Source organism: Anabrus simplex, chromosome 1, assembly GCF_040414725.1.
Source record: "Anabrus simplex isolate iqAnaSimp1 chromosome 1, ASM4041472v1, whole genome shotgun sequence".
In the NCBI taxonomy this organism is placed as follows: domain Eukaryota; kingdom Metazoa; phylum Arthropoda; class Insecta; order Orthoptera; family Tettigoniidae; genus Anabrus; species Anabrus simplex.
Window position 1 is genome coordinate 810,860,721 of NC_090265.1, and position 16,850 is coordinate 810,877,570.

At 39.3% G+C, this 16,850-nt stretch overlaps 1 protein-coding gene across 6 annotated transcripts in view; it reads left to right on the plus strand.

Annotated features, from left to right (window-relative positions):
* Nucleotides 1-16,850, plus strand: part of LOC136857568 (stimulator of interferon genes protein homolog) — a 219,471-nt gene that overhangs the window by 2,757 nt on the left and 199,864 nt on the right. For 5 of the 6 annotated variants that reach the window (XR_010858546.2, XM_068225239.1, XM_067136333.2 and 2 more), the window contains exons 2-3: nt 5,026-5,108; nt 7,841-7,952. Coding sequence is in view for 5 of the 6 variants with exons in the window: in XM_068225239.1 (XP_068081340.1) it covers nt 5,088-5,108; nt 7,841-7,952 (133 nt within the window). In the remaining variant the exon portion in view is untranslated. Of the gene's footprint in view, nt 1-5,025; nt 5,109-5,168; nt 6,848-7,840; nt 7,953-16,850 lie in introns of those variants that run through there. The other variant, XM_068225240.1, reaches the window with a different exon arrangement.

Sequence of the window (16,850 nt, forward strand, 5' to 3'; positions counted from 1 at the left end):
CCAAACCCACAAGGGTGAAACCTTGTAAAAAAATCTCACGTGCGGGCTTCGAACAGCAGCCGCTGTGATGAGAAGCCCGTAACTGTGACATTGCCACTTAACCCTTTCAAGTGAGATATATTTGGTTGGTTGCAGCAGTGAAAGATAAAAAAGAACATGGTCATCAGCCCCATTGGTTGCAGTTAGGAGGCCAATAATAAGTATGTAAAAGAGAGTGCGCATAAGTCCTTGGTAAGACCCCAGTTAGAGTGGTGATGCATACGCATCAAGATTAGTTGATTTGAGAACTGGAAAAAATCCAAAGTAAAGTAGCACAATTTGTTCTGGGCGATTTCTGACAAAACTTTGCAAACTTTGGGTTGAGAAGACCTGGGAGTAAGGAGAATAGCGGCTCGACTAAGCAGTATATTCCAAGCTGTCATTGGAGACATGATGTGGAATGACAGTAGACGAATAAGCTGGAGCGGAGCTTTTAAAGGTAGGAAAGATCGAAACTACACCGAAAGGAACGTTATTGTAGTGGGTGATCTGAACTTGCCAGGCGTTAACTGGGAAGGGAAGTCTAATGACAGAAAGCATGACCAACAAATGGTGAATAAGATATTGTGGGAAGGACAGTTGAATCAAAAAGTGATGGAACCAACTAGAGGGGAAAATATTCTAGATGTGGTGCTGATAAAATCAGATGAGCTTTATAGGGAAACTGAAGTGATAGATGGTATATGTGATTATGAAGCTGTCTTTGTCAGAGTAAAAAATAAATGTGTTAGAAAGGGATTTTGTAAAAGTAGGACTATTAGGCAATACCATATGGCTGACAAGAGTGGGGAAATTAAAAAAAAGCACTCCAACCAGCGACGTATGACAAGGGGCTTCCCCTCCCGCCAGACTACACGGTCCACCAGATAGCAGCAGCCCTCAAGGACCTCCTCATGGTGACTCCGTCGGGCTGGGACCGCCACGATGGCAACACCGTTTTGTGGGGACTCACCGCTTGGCCGTACCTGGACAGTGCACAGCGCAAGTACTTCTTCAGTCGTGCCAGTCTCCTCTATCTGGCTCTTGCGCAAGGATGGGACATCGCTGTCCAACTCGATCGGGCAATGCCGTGCTGCCCGACAGATTAGTTGCTGTGCCGCCCGTGACCAACTGACCCCTAGCTGCCTCCATGACCCGCTTATATAGCCAGCAGGGAATCGCGTGTAGTGGAAACAGCACAGGCGTTAGCTGCGAGGGGGCAGTAATCACTCACCCCGTCCGTGCTTTATTATAAAATTACAAAATACAAGGAGAAACAATAAATAATATAAGGTTGCTTCTGAAGGAAGCAAGAACTACTCTCTGCATGGTTGCTAAAAGTGTTTGATTTGTACAAAGCAAAACATCCAGATACCGAAGTAAATTACGAGAATTATCTTCAGTATTTTAAAAACAACTTTAATCTCACTTTTGGACAACCTCAAATCAATACTTGTGTGACATGTGAGAGCTTAATGGTGAAAACAAATAGGTTATAAAGATAATAGCAGAAATTTTCTTAAAAGTGCATAGCTTTCCGATGAGCCAGTGCCACTAGCACTATCTAGCGGCTCGCATTGTAAAAACGAACAGCTGTCGACTGCTCCTTTTGGCTGCTACAGCCTGTGTATGAAACGTTCGGTGAATGGTCTCATGAAATAAAGACAACATAAGTTACACACAAAACTCCTTTACTGGCCTTCAAAGTAATCTCTGTTGACTACAACACACTTTTGACATTGACTGTAAAGCTGCTGGAAGCTGGCAGCAAATGCTTCTTTTGGAATCTCCTGGAGAGCCCTTGCGATGCGTTGTTGGATACCTGCTACACTGTCGAACCGTTAGCCTTTCAGGGCTAATTTAAGATGGGGGAACAAAAAAAAAAAATCTGCCGGCACCAAATCCAGAGAATACGGAGGGTGTGGAAGAACAGTTACCTGGTGTTCAGCGAGAAACTGGGTCACGCGGATCGTGGTGTGTGGACGGGCATTGTCGTGGAGGAGCTTCCACTGTCCACTCTGGTACAGTTCAGGCCGAACCTGTCTGATGCGTTGCAATAGCCATTTCAAAACTCCCTCGTAGAATTCTGCATTGACAGGTGTACCCTCAGGTACAAATTCATGATGAATGACATCATTGCTGTCGAAAAAGGTGATCAGCATTGTCTTAATATTGGACTTTGTGCGCCGACTTTTCTTGGGAGGCGGAGAAGATGCTGAACACCACACCATTGACTGTCTCTTGGTCTCTGGATCATACTGGTAGCACAACGACTCGTTTCCTGTAATGATGGTTTTCAACACCTCCGGAAATCTCCCGACGTTTCCATCCGAGTTTGCTTCTGCTCATCTGTCAGGTTGTGCGGTACAACCCGGGTACAAATCTTCTGCTTTTTCAAATGTTCGTGAACAATGGTCCTTGTCTACACCCACTTCATCTGTTATCATTCATAAGGACAGTCACCGATCATTCGCAAGCATCTGTCGCACTCATTTGATGTTGTCTGGAGATGTGCTTGTGGTCGGTCGACCTGAACGTGCCTCATCCTCGACACCTTCCTTTCCGTCTCAAAAGCGTTTAAACCAGTCAAAAATGCACTTTTTACTCACTGCTTGAACGTGGTAAACTTGCACTAACATTGCGCGTGTTTCCGTTGCTGTTTTGCACTCCATTTTGCAATGACACGAGTCCTCACACTGACTCTGTGCGATGTGTTGCAGCGTTCAACTCCATTTAACTGTGTTGAGTTGACCGATAGGGGGTACTTGGTGTCATGTCTCGCAATGCATATGCGCAAGCGCCTTGTCCGAACTAGCATGGTGTACAACCTAGGCGACCATTCAGCAAACTTTTCAAGACACAGGTTGTATAACATAATACCTGAACCAGAGATCTCAATATTTCACCTGTAGCCTGCACGAAAATGTTTTAAGTTTTAAAGGAATTATAGAGTAGCTTTTCAAATACAAAATGTTTGATCTGGGGTTATAACATTTTATTAGTCGCGAAATATGGCATGAAAAGTAACATCCATTTTAGGCCTACAGCTAGACCAAAACTACTGGATTTTTCTTGTGATAGTGTACCGTCTACAATTTTCACATGTCATGAAGTGTGACAACTATTGTACATTCAAAAATAACTTAGCTTACTGTACACATGCTATTTTCCACAAATTAAAGTTTAATCTTGACAGATTTCTGTAACAATTTGCATACAACTACAGGTCAGGCAACCATATGTGCTGACAACCATGCACATACCATAATTATATATATGTACTGTATTATGTACATCCAAATGCACTAGAACATGAAATTACATATGCGTTACTTTCTATAATTTGGCATTTTTCTTTTTGTGCTGAGATGAGTAGGAACCCTTTGTTTTATTTACAAAAGCTTTCTTGAGGACTGCAAAATATTTATGGGCCAACAAGGCATAACAATTGTCACACATACCTTCTACACTAACATATTCATTCATTAAGGTCTTCACTAACTTGTCTTTGACACCTTGCTTGAGTGCTTTCACATATGAATTTATTTACATTATTCTGAATAACACTGGACATTTTAGAACACATGTGAGAACATTCATTGGGGAAAATCATTTTACTTGATTCATATTTCTTCACTAGTATGAGGAAGTTTTCAGGGTCATGGGAATTAAGTTACCGAGCTCGATAGGTGCAGTCGCTTAAGTGCGGCCAGTATCCAGTAATTGGGAGATAGTGGGTTCGAGCCCCACTGTCGGCAGCCCTGAAAATGGTTTTCCGTGGTTTCCTATTTTCACACCAGGCAAATGTTGCAGCTGTAACTTAATTAAGGCCACGGCCGCTTTCTTCACACTCATAGCCCTTTCATATCCCATCGTCACCGCAAGACTTATCTATCTCAGTGCGACGTAAAGCAACTTGTAAAAAAAGAAAATGTATACTGGAGCCACACTGAGTGGCTCATATGGTAGAACGCTGGCTCTTTGAGTTCAAGTTGAGAGGTATGATCCTGACTCAGTCCAGTGGTATTTGAAGATGCTCAAATATGCCAGCCTTGTGGGACAAAATTCTGGCACATCTATGTTCCTGAAAAACTGCAAAACTAGTTCAGGGGATGTAAAATTAGTATCATTTAGTACACAAGACTACAATTCCATTGGCATAATTCACACTGTGCACTGGCCATTCCCTACCCCTAATTGATACTAGTGCTGCCAAATGCTGCCCGTACTCTTCTGCACTTTTTCGTGTCCTTAAGAAACTTTTATGTAATTTTAACATTGCCAACACATTGATAGAGTGTTCTAAGAGAGACTCTGGAAACATCTGGAAAAATAATCGAACTTCGTTAGTCTACTCGTTGGTCAGCTTGTGATGATGCGTATTAGAGTCTTCACAAGGAATAGGAGGAAATGGTTTCCACTTTTTAAAAATTTTCCAATGCTATCTATATGTTCGGGGTGTCGACCTATGGAGATCTTTTGCCCCTACTTGCACCATATGTTATGAACCTGCGTGTAATTGGAATTGCGGAAATGTAGAGTGTTGAATGTGAGGAAAGAAATGTTAAGGATGGCACAAACCCCCAGTCGCCAGGCCAGAGATATTAATCATTTACAATTAAAAACCCCTGACCCGGCCAGGAATCAAACCCAGGGCCGCCGGGTGACAGGCAGATGCGGTGCCCCCTACACCACGGGGCCGGACATGGTTTCCACTTTGTATGACATTTAAAATGACACCACCCAGCAGAAATGTTATGTGATATGAATGAAGGGGGATAAGAAATAGATAAATTCTTCCTTTATTTTCTTTATTTGCTACCTAATCTTGATATTGCAGGTTTGGTATTAGCCTAATCAGTTGTGTGTTTTTATAAATTAGGGGACCCTTGATTAAAAGCATAACATTTTCTAGACAAAGTGGCATTAATATTGACAGTGTGCAAAATAATTATTTTCAATCACACAATGTAACAGAATGATTGATGGAGATGCATTTTGTTTCAGATTGTTGAGCAGCATGGAGATATACTGTTTGGGAACATAAGTAAAACATTTCTTCAGTTCCAATGAGTTCTCTTTATGACCAGGTTAGTATAGCAACAACGACGACGACAACAACAACAACAACATGGGTTACTGTAATCATGTCCTAGTTCATGAACCGTGGGCAACGGCTGAGTGGCCTAGTAAGTCGCCCTGAGAGTTGGGATACCAGTTGCTATGGAATGGGAGTGGGCATCTCGGACATATTCTGAGTCATGGCCCTCCTTGTGCTCAGGCGGCTAGGACTACACAATTCACTGGTGGTCCATAACCCGTTAGAGGAGAGATCCTCACTTGGACTATGTGCAAGTAGGGTAGCATCCTGCTTCATGAATTTACCGAGCTCAGAACATTTTAAGCAAGCCTCGGACCTATGGGAGTAACGGAGTCCCACTCCCATTTGACAGGCGAGGGACTCCTTGGAAACAACTTGGCGAACAAAATGGAATTCGATGGGGAGCTATCAATATTAATGGGGCTTATGGAAGAAAGAAAGTAGAACTGGCTGAGTCAGCAAAGAGGATGCATCTGGAGTAAGTGATATTCGGGTAAGGGGAGATAACGAGGAAGAGACAGGAGATTATAAAGTGTACTTGACGGGTATTAGAAAGGGAAGGGCAGAGTCTGGGGTAGGGCTGTTTATCAGGAATAACATTGCATGCAACGTAGTTTCTGTTAGGCACGTAAATGAGTGAATGATGTGGGTAGATTTGTCAGTTGGAGGTATTAGGACTAGAATTGTCTCCGTGTATTCACCATGTGAGGGTGCAGATGAGGATGAATATCTTGGAACTTGAAAATAGGTTCAATGAGTATGGTATTAAAATTATCCTCTCAAAGACTAAATTGATGTCATTAGGTAAGAAATTCAACAGAATTGAATATCATATTGGTGATACAAAGCTAGAACAGGTTGATAATTTCAAGTATTTAGGTTGTGTGTTCTCCCAGGATGGTAATATAGTAAGTGAGATTGAATCAAGGTGTCATAAAGCTAATGTAGTGAGCTCGCAGTTGCGATCAACAGTATTCTGTAAGAAGGAAACAGCTCCCAGACAAAACTCTCTTTACATCGGTCTGTTTTCAGACCAACTTTGCTTTATGCGAGCGAAAGCTGGGTGGACTCAGGATATCTTATCCATAAGTTAGTAGTAACCGACATGAAAGTAGCAAGAATGATTGCTGGTACAAACAGGTGGGACGAATGGCAGGAGGGTACTCGGAATGAGGAGATAAAGGCTAATTTAGGAATGAACTCGATTGATGAAGCTGTATGCATAAACCGGCTTTGGTGGTGGGGTCATGTGAGGCGAATGGAGGAGGATAGGAGAATAATGGACTCTGTTATGGACGTAAGAGAAGTAGAGGTAGACCTAGACGACGATGGTTAGACGGTTTCTAACGATTTAAAGATAAGAGGTATAGAACTAAATGAGGCCACAACACTAGTTGCAATTCGAGGATTGTGGCGACGTTTAGTAAATTCACAGAGGCTTGCAGACTGAACGCTGAAAGGCATAACAGTCTATAATGATAATGTATGTATATATGTATAATAATAATAATAATAATAATAATAATAATAATAATAATAATAATAAGCGACAGTTGAAGTTGACAGGAAGACTAATGTATGATGTATGCTACTGTATACTCCCCTCCCAAGTTAAACGGTCATCCATTGACCACCTGTGGATGACTGTCCTTTGACAAAGCTGGAAAGCTGATATTAGCTCATTGGGTGCTGACAAGATATGGATATAGAAGAATTGGGATTGATGAGGTGAGTACCCATCTGTTTGAAGACAGTGATCATTCTGTTTATCCTAATTTGTGTTCTTTTCATGTGCTTATCTTTTCTATACATAAATTTACTTCCAAGATATTTTAAAATATATTCAGCCGAAGATAGGAAGCTAGAAAGGAGGATAGGAACACACACAAGGGATGGATAGTGTGGGCAAAAAGAGTGACTTAATGGAGAACAAGGACAAACATGAAAATGTAGGAGGACAATATTACCAAGCGAGTTGGCCATGCAGTTAGGGTTCCACAGCTGTAAGTTTGCAGTCAGTTGGTTTGAACCCCACTGTCAACAGCCCGGAAAATGGTATTCCATGGCTTCCCATTTTCACACCGGGCTTAATTAAGGCCATGGTCACTTTCTTCCCACTCTTAGCCCTTTCCTTTCCCATTGTTGCCATAAAATAAGAAAAAAAGGAGGTCAATATTTTAACTCATTTTCATACATTGGGCTCTTTCCTTATTAGTTTTCTTTTTTTCCCATATCGATTTCTTCTTGGCCTCAAAGAACTTGTGTATGCTTCCTAGCTTCATTGTGAGGCTGATCAGCTATACTCCTCAAGAAGCTATTTTTCAAGAATTCTCCTATCTTGACGTGAGAAGTGGAGAATAAAGACAAAACCAGACAATTCAAGGAATGGAAGAGAAAAAGAAAATAAAGGTTAGTACAGATGATAAGAGACAAAGAACACAGGACAAAGTCAGGAGTGAAAAGGAATCCAGCCGGCTTAATATAAGCAATGAAAATTGAAGAGACAAATTCACAAAGAGGATAGGATCACAAGCAAACAAGAACATTATGAGGGTGTTATGGGCAGAGGGAGTGTAAAATTCTGATTTTCTTTACCAGTTCAGTGTGATAGAAAGAAGATAGTTTCTACCTGCTGTCTCCTATTAAAGCAGTATAACAGAATTTTCCCATTACTTTTGATTTACCATTTTCTTCATATTGGATTTCTCTCTTCTTTTGTAGGTGGCTCGAGAAACCCTTGAAGGGCATGTTATATATCCTGATAGACTGCCCAAAACAAGAGGAGCAATGGCTGAGCGATCAGCTGTAATTTTTATTGGTTGTGTGATTATAGGTATGTTTTTAAAATATCTATTTATGTTTCAAACATATCTAACATAGAATGACTGCACTTCTCTAATAGACCCTATGGCTCACCATGATTTTTGGTCCATATGGGTATATGTGTATTTTGTATATTTTGATTATCATTGGATGTAGTCCTGTACTTAAGAAATCATCATCATCACCACTACAATCGTCATTGTCATCATCATCATCATGTGGAGCAGTTTCCAGCCACAGGCTAGGTCTGCTTGGAACATATACCTCTCCATCATTTTCTGTCCATCCACTACTTCCCATCTGTCACTGTCTTCCAGTTCTCTCCTCATTGCCTCGATGCTCTTTTTTACACCTTTCAGCCATCTGTCCCTTGGTCTTCCTCTAGGTCTCCTTCCCTTCAGCTCCATTTCTTGGTATCATCTCTTCTCCCATTCTCTTAACATGTCCATACCACTCTAACCTTGATTTTTCTATCCTTTCCTGTTGGAGTACCTCATTTACCAATTCTTGAACTCTTTCATTTCTTACTGTGTCCATTCTCGTTAGGCCTACTCAACACCTTTAAAACTTCATTTCCACTGCTTCGATTCTACTTTTATCCCTCTCCTTCATCACCTATGTTTCTGATCCAGATGTCAAAATTGGCACAAAATAAGTCTTGTAAATAATTCCACCGGGCGAGTTAGCCGTGCAGTTAGGGGCGTGCAGCTGTGAGCTTGCATCCGGGAGATAGTGGGTTTGAATCCCACTGTCGGCAGCCCTGAAGATGGTTTTCCGTGGTTTCCCATTTTCACACCAGGCAAATGCTGGGGCTGTACCTTAATTAAGACCACGGCCACTTCTTTCCCACTCCTAGCCTTTTCCTATCCCATCGTCGCCATAAGACCTGTCTGTGTCGGTGCGACGTAAAGCCACTAGGGTAAATAATTCCTTTACATCTCTGTGGTATTTCCCTGTTCCATATCAGTCCTACCAGACTCTTAAAGAATTCATTTGCACACCTTCCTCTTTCATTGATTTTTTAATCCTGTTTCCTCCATTTTCTTCAGTTACACTTCCCATGTATTTAAAGCTTTTTCAGATCTTTTCAATGGTTCCCTTCCTAATGTCGTGCCATTGTACGTTCAGTTCTTTTTTAGTGTTGTTACCAGCACTTCACTCTTTTGGGGTGAGAACTTCATTCCATAAGGTGACACAACTACTTCCCATACATTTAGCTGTTCTTGCACTTCAAGCAAATACAGTAGAGACAATACACGACACTGAGCGAGATATCGAGGGACAGCTATTGGAGCACACTCTAGCGGATAGACCTGAACGGTACTGATTCTGTCATAAGAGCACGTGTATTTTTGTGTGAAGTTTTTGGTGTTATTTATGCGTTTTCAGTGAATTGACATAATTAAATAGTAGCGTGTTCCATTCCTTGATATCTCCTGTCAACATGAGGGGAAAGGTATGTGCTGTGTTTGGCTGCAGTAATTACGAAGTAGAGAAAAATGCGCGCTCGTTCTTCAGATTCCCTCGTGACAAGAACATGTAAGTAATATTGTGTTTGCATATATATTCTTCCAGTGACAGAGATTTTTATAGTACTTCATAATCTTCTGACCTGCTCGACCCATGTTTTAACGGGCTTAAAATATAATACGCATATTTTATTGTATAGTGTAGCAGTTAACCTTCAATACCGATGTGTTGTTGTAGGTGTGATCTGTGGGTTTTGAAATGTCACAGAAGCGATTTGGATAAAGTGTACAAGAAAGAAGGGACGTTACGCTTGTATAAGAATTATAAGATCTGTTCAGATCATTTCCAGGCCAGCGACTTTAAAAATCCTCGACTGTACAGCCAAGGGTATGTTACATTTTTACTCTAATTGTACGTAAATATTCCTCAAAGCATCACTATCGACAACATTTTCAAACTTTTCTTTCTTTTATCCCTCTTCTCAGATTAAAGCCGGGATTTTATAGATTTTCTTTCTGTTAGTAGGCTTCATGTTAAGAGGAAAATTGTCCAGCTATTAAATGTTAATTCATTGCATCATATGTGTAAGGAATGTGCCGATATTTTTATTGACAAATGTCTTAATATGATGATACATTGTTTTTAAATGAGGAAAAAAGACAAATCCAACCGTAAGATTTCAGGCAGGTATGCTAAAGCTAAAAAAGTAATGCATAAATGAAAGATCAAGCCATTTCACAGCAGTCCATTTCACACCTTGTTTATATGTCTAATTTCAGTCTTTGAATAATCACCTTTTAAAGAATTCTTCATTCATTTACCCAGAATTGCTTTAGCAACTTCGAAGTTAATATCCCAATACCACTTTCTTTCTAGACGTAATTTATTTATCCATTTCCGTATATACATTTCCATTGATATTTGAATTTAGCGCGATTTGTTCAGGTCAAGTCACTAGGAACGCCACCGTCGAATTGTCTCCCATTTTAGCAAGGCGAAATCTGTAAGTGTCGTGTATTGTCTCTACTGTATTTGCTTCAAGCTAAATAATTTGCACAAACATATCTGTTTTTGAACAATGTCTGTCATTGTATGTCAGAATAATCCTATGCAAAACTTGCTTCTCTGAATTGGTTCTAGAAAAGAAATCTATTCCTAAAAGTGTATTAGGATATATAGGCTCATTTTCTTGTCTTTTTCACTCTGGCTGTTTCTGGTTGTCTTTGTCAACAACTTCTATTTATTACAATGTATTTATCCCTTTTTGTCACTTTTAAATTAGCGTTCATTATTGGCATGTAAGTTTAGTTTTATTGGAGATCACATATTTTCATCATTATCATTATCATTATCATGAGCAGCTGCAGCAGCAGCAGCAGCAGCAGGAGGCTATTATACATACCTATCATTAAAGGATCTTTATGACTAAATGTATTCATTTGTTTTTCAATTCTTGAAAGGGTTTGATGGATAGACATCATTTCTGATGCCCAAAGTGATTGGCTTAGTCCCCAGTCTGGTGATATTTCAAAAATCAAAATCAAAATCTCTTTATTTGCAAATGAGGTGTTTACCTCGGTGGCAAATGGTACACTAAAATACATTATTGTCAAGCACTAAATATTAAATTAACAAGAGAATAAAATTTTCCTATAATACAATATTATATAATTTACGCTAACAATTTTTTCTATTAAACACACAGCTCATCCTTAATAAATTTACATTGTTTACAAAATTCTACTTATAATATCTCCTGTACTACTTACAAATATAGTCATCTGATATACAGTATGTGGAATTACTTCAAATTATACTGTACAACTGGTATAAGATTAAAATTTCCATTGCATTTATTTACTTTTTCTTTTCTTTACCCATTCTGGAACCTAAGTAGCATAACGACCTGCTGCGTCTTAACCAGAGCCCCTTTTGCCACCACTTTTCAGAGTACCTGAAGGGCCTTCACAGCTACCGTAGCGGTCCCAGGGCCCTCGAAGTCCCCACTGTACTTCACCCCTACAGGCAGTCCCCTACTTTGGCTGTCCAAACTCCTTAGACCAGGGGATGGAATTAATTTATTCACACACATTCTTTATTTACATTAACCTGCACTGGTCAAATGCCCTCTAACATTTCATTTATTTTTCTCTGTTGCTGTTTATTCTCTTCTTGAATATCTGTACAGATTTTGGAAAAGGATCAAACACTACCCCTGGTAAACTGTTCCACTCCTTCACACCCTTCCCAATGAATGAAAATTTACCCCAATCGCTTCTGCTAAAATTCCTTCAAATTTTATATTTGTGGTCAGTCCTGCCGATATAATTATTTTCCAACTGAAGCCTCTCACGGATATCTCCCCATGCTGCTTCTCCTGTATAGGCTCTATATAAACCTATAAGTCTAGTTTTCTCCCTTCTCTTACTTAAAGTTTCCCACCCTAGTTTCTTTAACATTTCTGATACACTACTCTTTCTCCTGAAATCCCCTGTTACAAATCTTGCTGCTTTCCTCTGCACACTATCTATTTCTTTTATGAGATATTCTTGGTGAGGATCCCAAACACTGTTTGCATATTCCAATAATGGACAAACCATACTTAAGTAACTTTTCTCTTTTAATTCTTTGTTGCATCCTTTAAGTAGCCTCATTATGTTAAACATTGTACATCTTTTTACGGCTGATGATGACCTGGACTAAGGTTGAAACAGTGTCCCATTTAAATAGGAATGTAATTACTGCATTTCCTTCTTTTAAGTATTGAATAGGTTGAACCTCCTTTTCAATTATTTAATTTTTAACATCAATAATTTCAATATGGAACAATGAAGATTTTATCTTTAAAAGCCTCATTATGACATGACCCTTCCAATGCAAATTACTTTACTTTGAAATCTTACACCTAAGTATTTGCACTTGCCATCTTTTGGGATAACTACCCCATCCAAAGTATATTCAAATTCAGTTTTAAAACTCCTGTTTGTAAATGTTGTAACAGTTGATTTGCCTCCATTAACTTTCATGTTATTCTCTTCAACGCATTGTTGGATATTCTCAAGGTCCCTTTGTAATTCTGAACAATCCTCAATTGTATTTATTTCCCTGTAAACAATTATGTCATCTGCATACAATCTTATTTTTGATGTTATATTGTTCCCTAAATCATTTACGTATATTAAGAAAAGTAACGGACTGATTATACTACCCTGTGCAATTCCCTTCCAAACTTTCTCTTCCTGCGATACATTAATTCCTACTTTGACTTTCTGAACCCTTGAATTTAGAAATGTTTTTACCCAACGTGTAACCCTTATGTCCAATCCTATTCCCTCCAATTTCTTTAATAATATTCCATGTTCCACTCTATCAAAGGCTTTGGAAAGATCTATGGCTATGCAATCTAACTGGCCTCCTGAATCCAATTGATCTGATATGTCCTGCTGAAATCCCACCAGTTGTGCCTCACAAGAAAATTTCTTTCTAAATCCATACTGGCTCCTCATGAACGAATTTTTATCATCACATATCCCTCTGATGTACTTTGATATTAAACTCTCCAGTATTTTACAAACTATACTGGTCAGGCTGATTGGTCTGTAGTTCTCTGGTTTCCTTTTATCACCCTTTCCTTTATAAATTGGTATTATTATAGATTCCTTCCATTCCTTTGGTATTACGCTATTATTTATGACATAGTCAAAGAGAAATCGTAAATAAGGCACTATGTACCACCCCATTGTCTTTATCACCTCCCCAGTAATTTGATCACTTCCTGCTGCTTTTCCTTGCTGAAGCAGTTGGATTTCTCTGAAAATATCTTCATTTGTGAACGAGAAGCTTCTTGTTTCCCTCTGTGTCTGTCCCTCTGTAACTTCTGTTTCGGTGCCCAACTCCTGACAATCATCTACTGAATCTCTAAATTCCCTACTAAAGAGGTTTGCTTTCTCAGTATCTGTTAAATAGTGTTCACCCCCTTCTCCCACCATTGTAGGAATTTGGATTCCATTTCCTTTTTGATTCCTGATATATGAATACAGCTTTTTCCATTTCCCTTTGTGGTCATTACGCTCTTGAAGAATGCCATTCATATAATTCTCTTTTGCTTCCTTTTTTACTCTATTCAGTTCCCTCATTAGCTGTTTTCTACTTTCTCTACTCTCCCTACCTTCTTTGATTTTCCTGTTTACTATTCTACATTTTCTTTTTAATTTCCTTATTTCCCTTGTATAATAAACAGGGTCTGAGGTCATTTTACCCTTCTTAACAGGTACAAATCTCTTCTCTCCTTCCCAAACGATTTCTTTGAATTTAGCCCAAAGTGTATCCACATTACTCCCTTAACTTATCCAACAACTGAATTGTGATTTAAGGTAAGTCCCAAATTCATCAACTTTAGTTTTTCTGTACAATTTCTTGTCTTGTGTGACCGTCTTATTAAGCCTTTTTAGTACCAGTCCTACATCCATTATTACAGCCTTATGGTCACCTATTCCTTCAATTAGCTCAGTTTTATCAACAATTTCCCATGGTTTAACCAAGAATACATCTAGTAAGTTATTGAGACGAGTCGGTTCTTGTACTACTTGTGTAAATCCTCCCTCCCAAATTAACTTATTTGCCAGTTTCTGTTCATAGGCCTCACTTGCAGCTCCATTCCATTCAACCTCAGGCAAGTTTAGATCTCTCCCAATTATTACCACATCATTATTATTATTTTTATGAGCATAATCTATTATTTTCTCAAATATTTCCATGTCTCTTTCCTCGCTTCCTGGCCTGTATGTTCCTATAATTCCCACCTCCTTCATATTATCACAAATTAATTTTATCCCTAATATTTCATCCCTTTCATTGGTAAACCATTCATGTGAACAATATGTTTCCTTCACCAGAATAAACACCCCCCGTCCCTTTTTATCTCCTTGGTCTCTACGATAGACTGTGTACCCTTCTGGAAATACTTCTCTATTACCCACCCCTTCTCTCAACCACGATTCCACTCCTATCACCACATCAGTCTCATAAGATTCCATCAATGTACCGAATTTTAATTGTTTATTTACTACACTGACAGTTTACCAAGAGCAATCTCTGACCCCCTTCCTCCCTAAAAATTGACTGTTGCAGTTGGGTAACTTGAAATTCCTTACTTTCCTGAGTTTCATTTACTAGTTGGCTGAGCCAGCTTGAAGTACAGCTGGCTCTTTCTACTAGTTTTCCTGGTCAGTATTATAACTCAAGGGAGTTGCCTTTTTTACAGTACATATCTTATGATTAATAAAATCTAGAACAATATTTGCTATCTTTCATTTACCTGAATTGTTTAGATGAAGGCCATGCTTTGTGTAACAGTGTCTCTCGAAACTGCTGCTATCAATTACCTGTGTATTACGAAAATGTTTACAAATTTTAACCATATCTGTATTAACTTTGTCCACTTCAATGTTCACACACGAGTCTCTAATCAGATCATGCCTGTGGGGCACGTTCACTACAAAGATGTTAGTGTGAGTCAGCTTACCTAGTGTACGTTTAAGTTCAGAAATAACATTCTTAGCGTCGTTGTGAGCTATGTCGTTCGTCCCGCCGATGATCACTACTGCATCACGACTTCCGAGATTTCTTGCCGCCTGCTCCGTGTTTTCCAATACCTTCTTCATTGGGGCCCCAGGATAGATGACTGCCGATGCTGCAATATCTTCATTGATCATTTTCTCCGCAATTCCCCTCGCCTGGCTATCACCAAATATAAGAACGTTCGATACTTTCGCCGGTGCACTGTGTGGGATTTTAGGCCTAACTTTGCCGCTTCTCGTAACGGATTTTGCGCTATACGTTTGACTGCTTCCTATACGGATACCTTGCGTATCGCTTACTTCCCTCAGGGATGAAAATCTATTTTTGGTGTCAATTACAAAGTTGTCCTTATTAAATTGTACACTTTTCCTCCTAGAATCTGAAGCAACTTGACACCATGCGCTAAAATTCTCGGAGCCACCTGTGTTCTGAGTGTTTACTGGTACCGGTACTTTCGATTCCAGTAAACGTACCTTTTCCTTTAAAATCTCATTCTCGGCTTTTAATGCTTGTAAATCCTGTTGCAATAAAGAGAGAATTACAAGTACATTATCATTACCTCCATCCTCCAAATAATGAGACGCCAGCGATGTGTTGACCGTTGTAGGCCTAGGTTTGTTACCGCTATTCAAATTGCTCTCGCCACAGCTAACACAAGTCCAAGTATCTTCATTTTCAGCAAAACCAGCACTACATATACACTCAAAATGGTACCAAATTAAACACTTTTCACACTGGATACCATTCTTCACTCGCTTCTTGTTTACACCACATTTATTCCCGATTATTTCGCAAGAGAACCGGGAGCTATCTTCACTTACATCCTTCGCTGACGCCATCTTGAACAAAAAAAAAAATTTGAAGAAGTACCTGGCCTCATGTTCATAGATTTGCTGTTACATGAAGAACATCTGCGAGACAAATTTTTTTCCAGCTCGATGTTTCCAAAAACTATAAAAGTAGTTAATGGGAAATAAAACCTTTGCAACATTCTAATTTTGCGAGGCCCGTAGCTAAGCTGCTGTGTTAATCATGTCATCTATCCTATCATTCATGGCATTGTATGATCTTTCTCTGCCACTTTTCCCATTCCCTGGTAGGGCAAGAGTGTGCTGTGTAGTGCATGTTAGAATGTGGCCAAACCTATGTGGAGGGCTGTATTCACTGGTTTTTTTCTATGGTAGTTAGTAGTGTTAGTAGAAACAAGTTTCCAGGAATCATCGATGAAAAAGGGAAGTGTATATGTGAGGACTTAACAGAAGGGGAAGTATTCACTCAGCAGTATGTAAAGGTAGTTGGATATAAAGATAAACTCCATATAGAGGATATGACTAATACTGGTGAGTTATTGAAATTTACCTATGATAATAATAATAATAAAAAAAGTTGAAAGCCAGAAAAACAGCTGATAAGATTCTTGAGGGTATATTAAAGGCTATGGGATAGGATATAGTGCCATATTTGAAATAATTATTTGATTACCGTTTGCAGCAAGGAGCAATACGGAATGAATGGAGAGTTGCAATTTTAGCTCCAGTGTACAAGGGAAAGGGTGATAAACATAAAGCGGGTAATTACAAGCCAGTCAACTTGACATGTGTTGTTTGCAAGCTCTGGAAAAGTATTCTTCGTGATTATATTAGACACATTTGTGAAATTACTGACTGGTTTGATAGAAGACATTTCTGGTTTAAGAAACGTTTTTCCAGTGAGGCTCTACTTGTAGGATTCCAGCAAGATATAGAAAATAATTTATATTCAGTAGGTCAAATGGACTGTATCACTATTGACCTATCCAAGGCTTTTGACAGGGTAGATCATGGGAGATAACTGACAAACGAGGGCTATTAGACTAGAC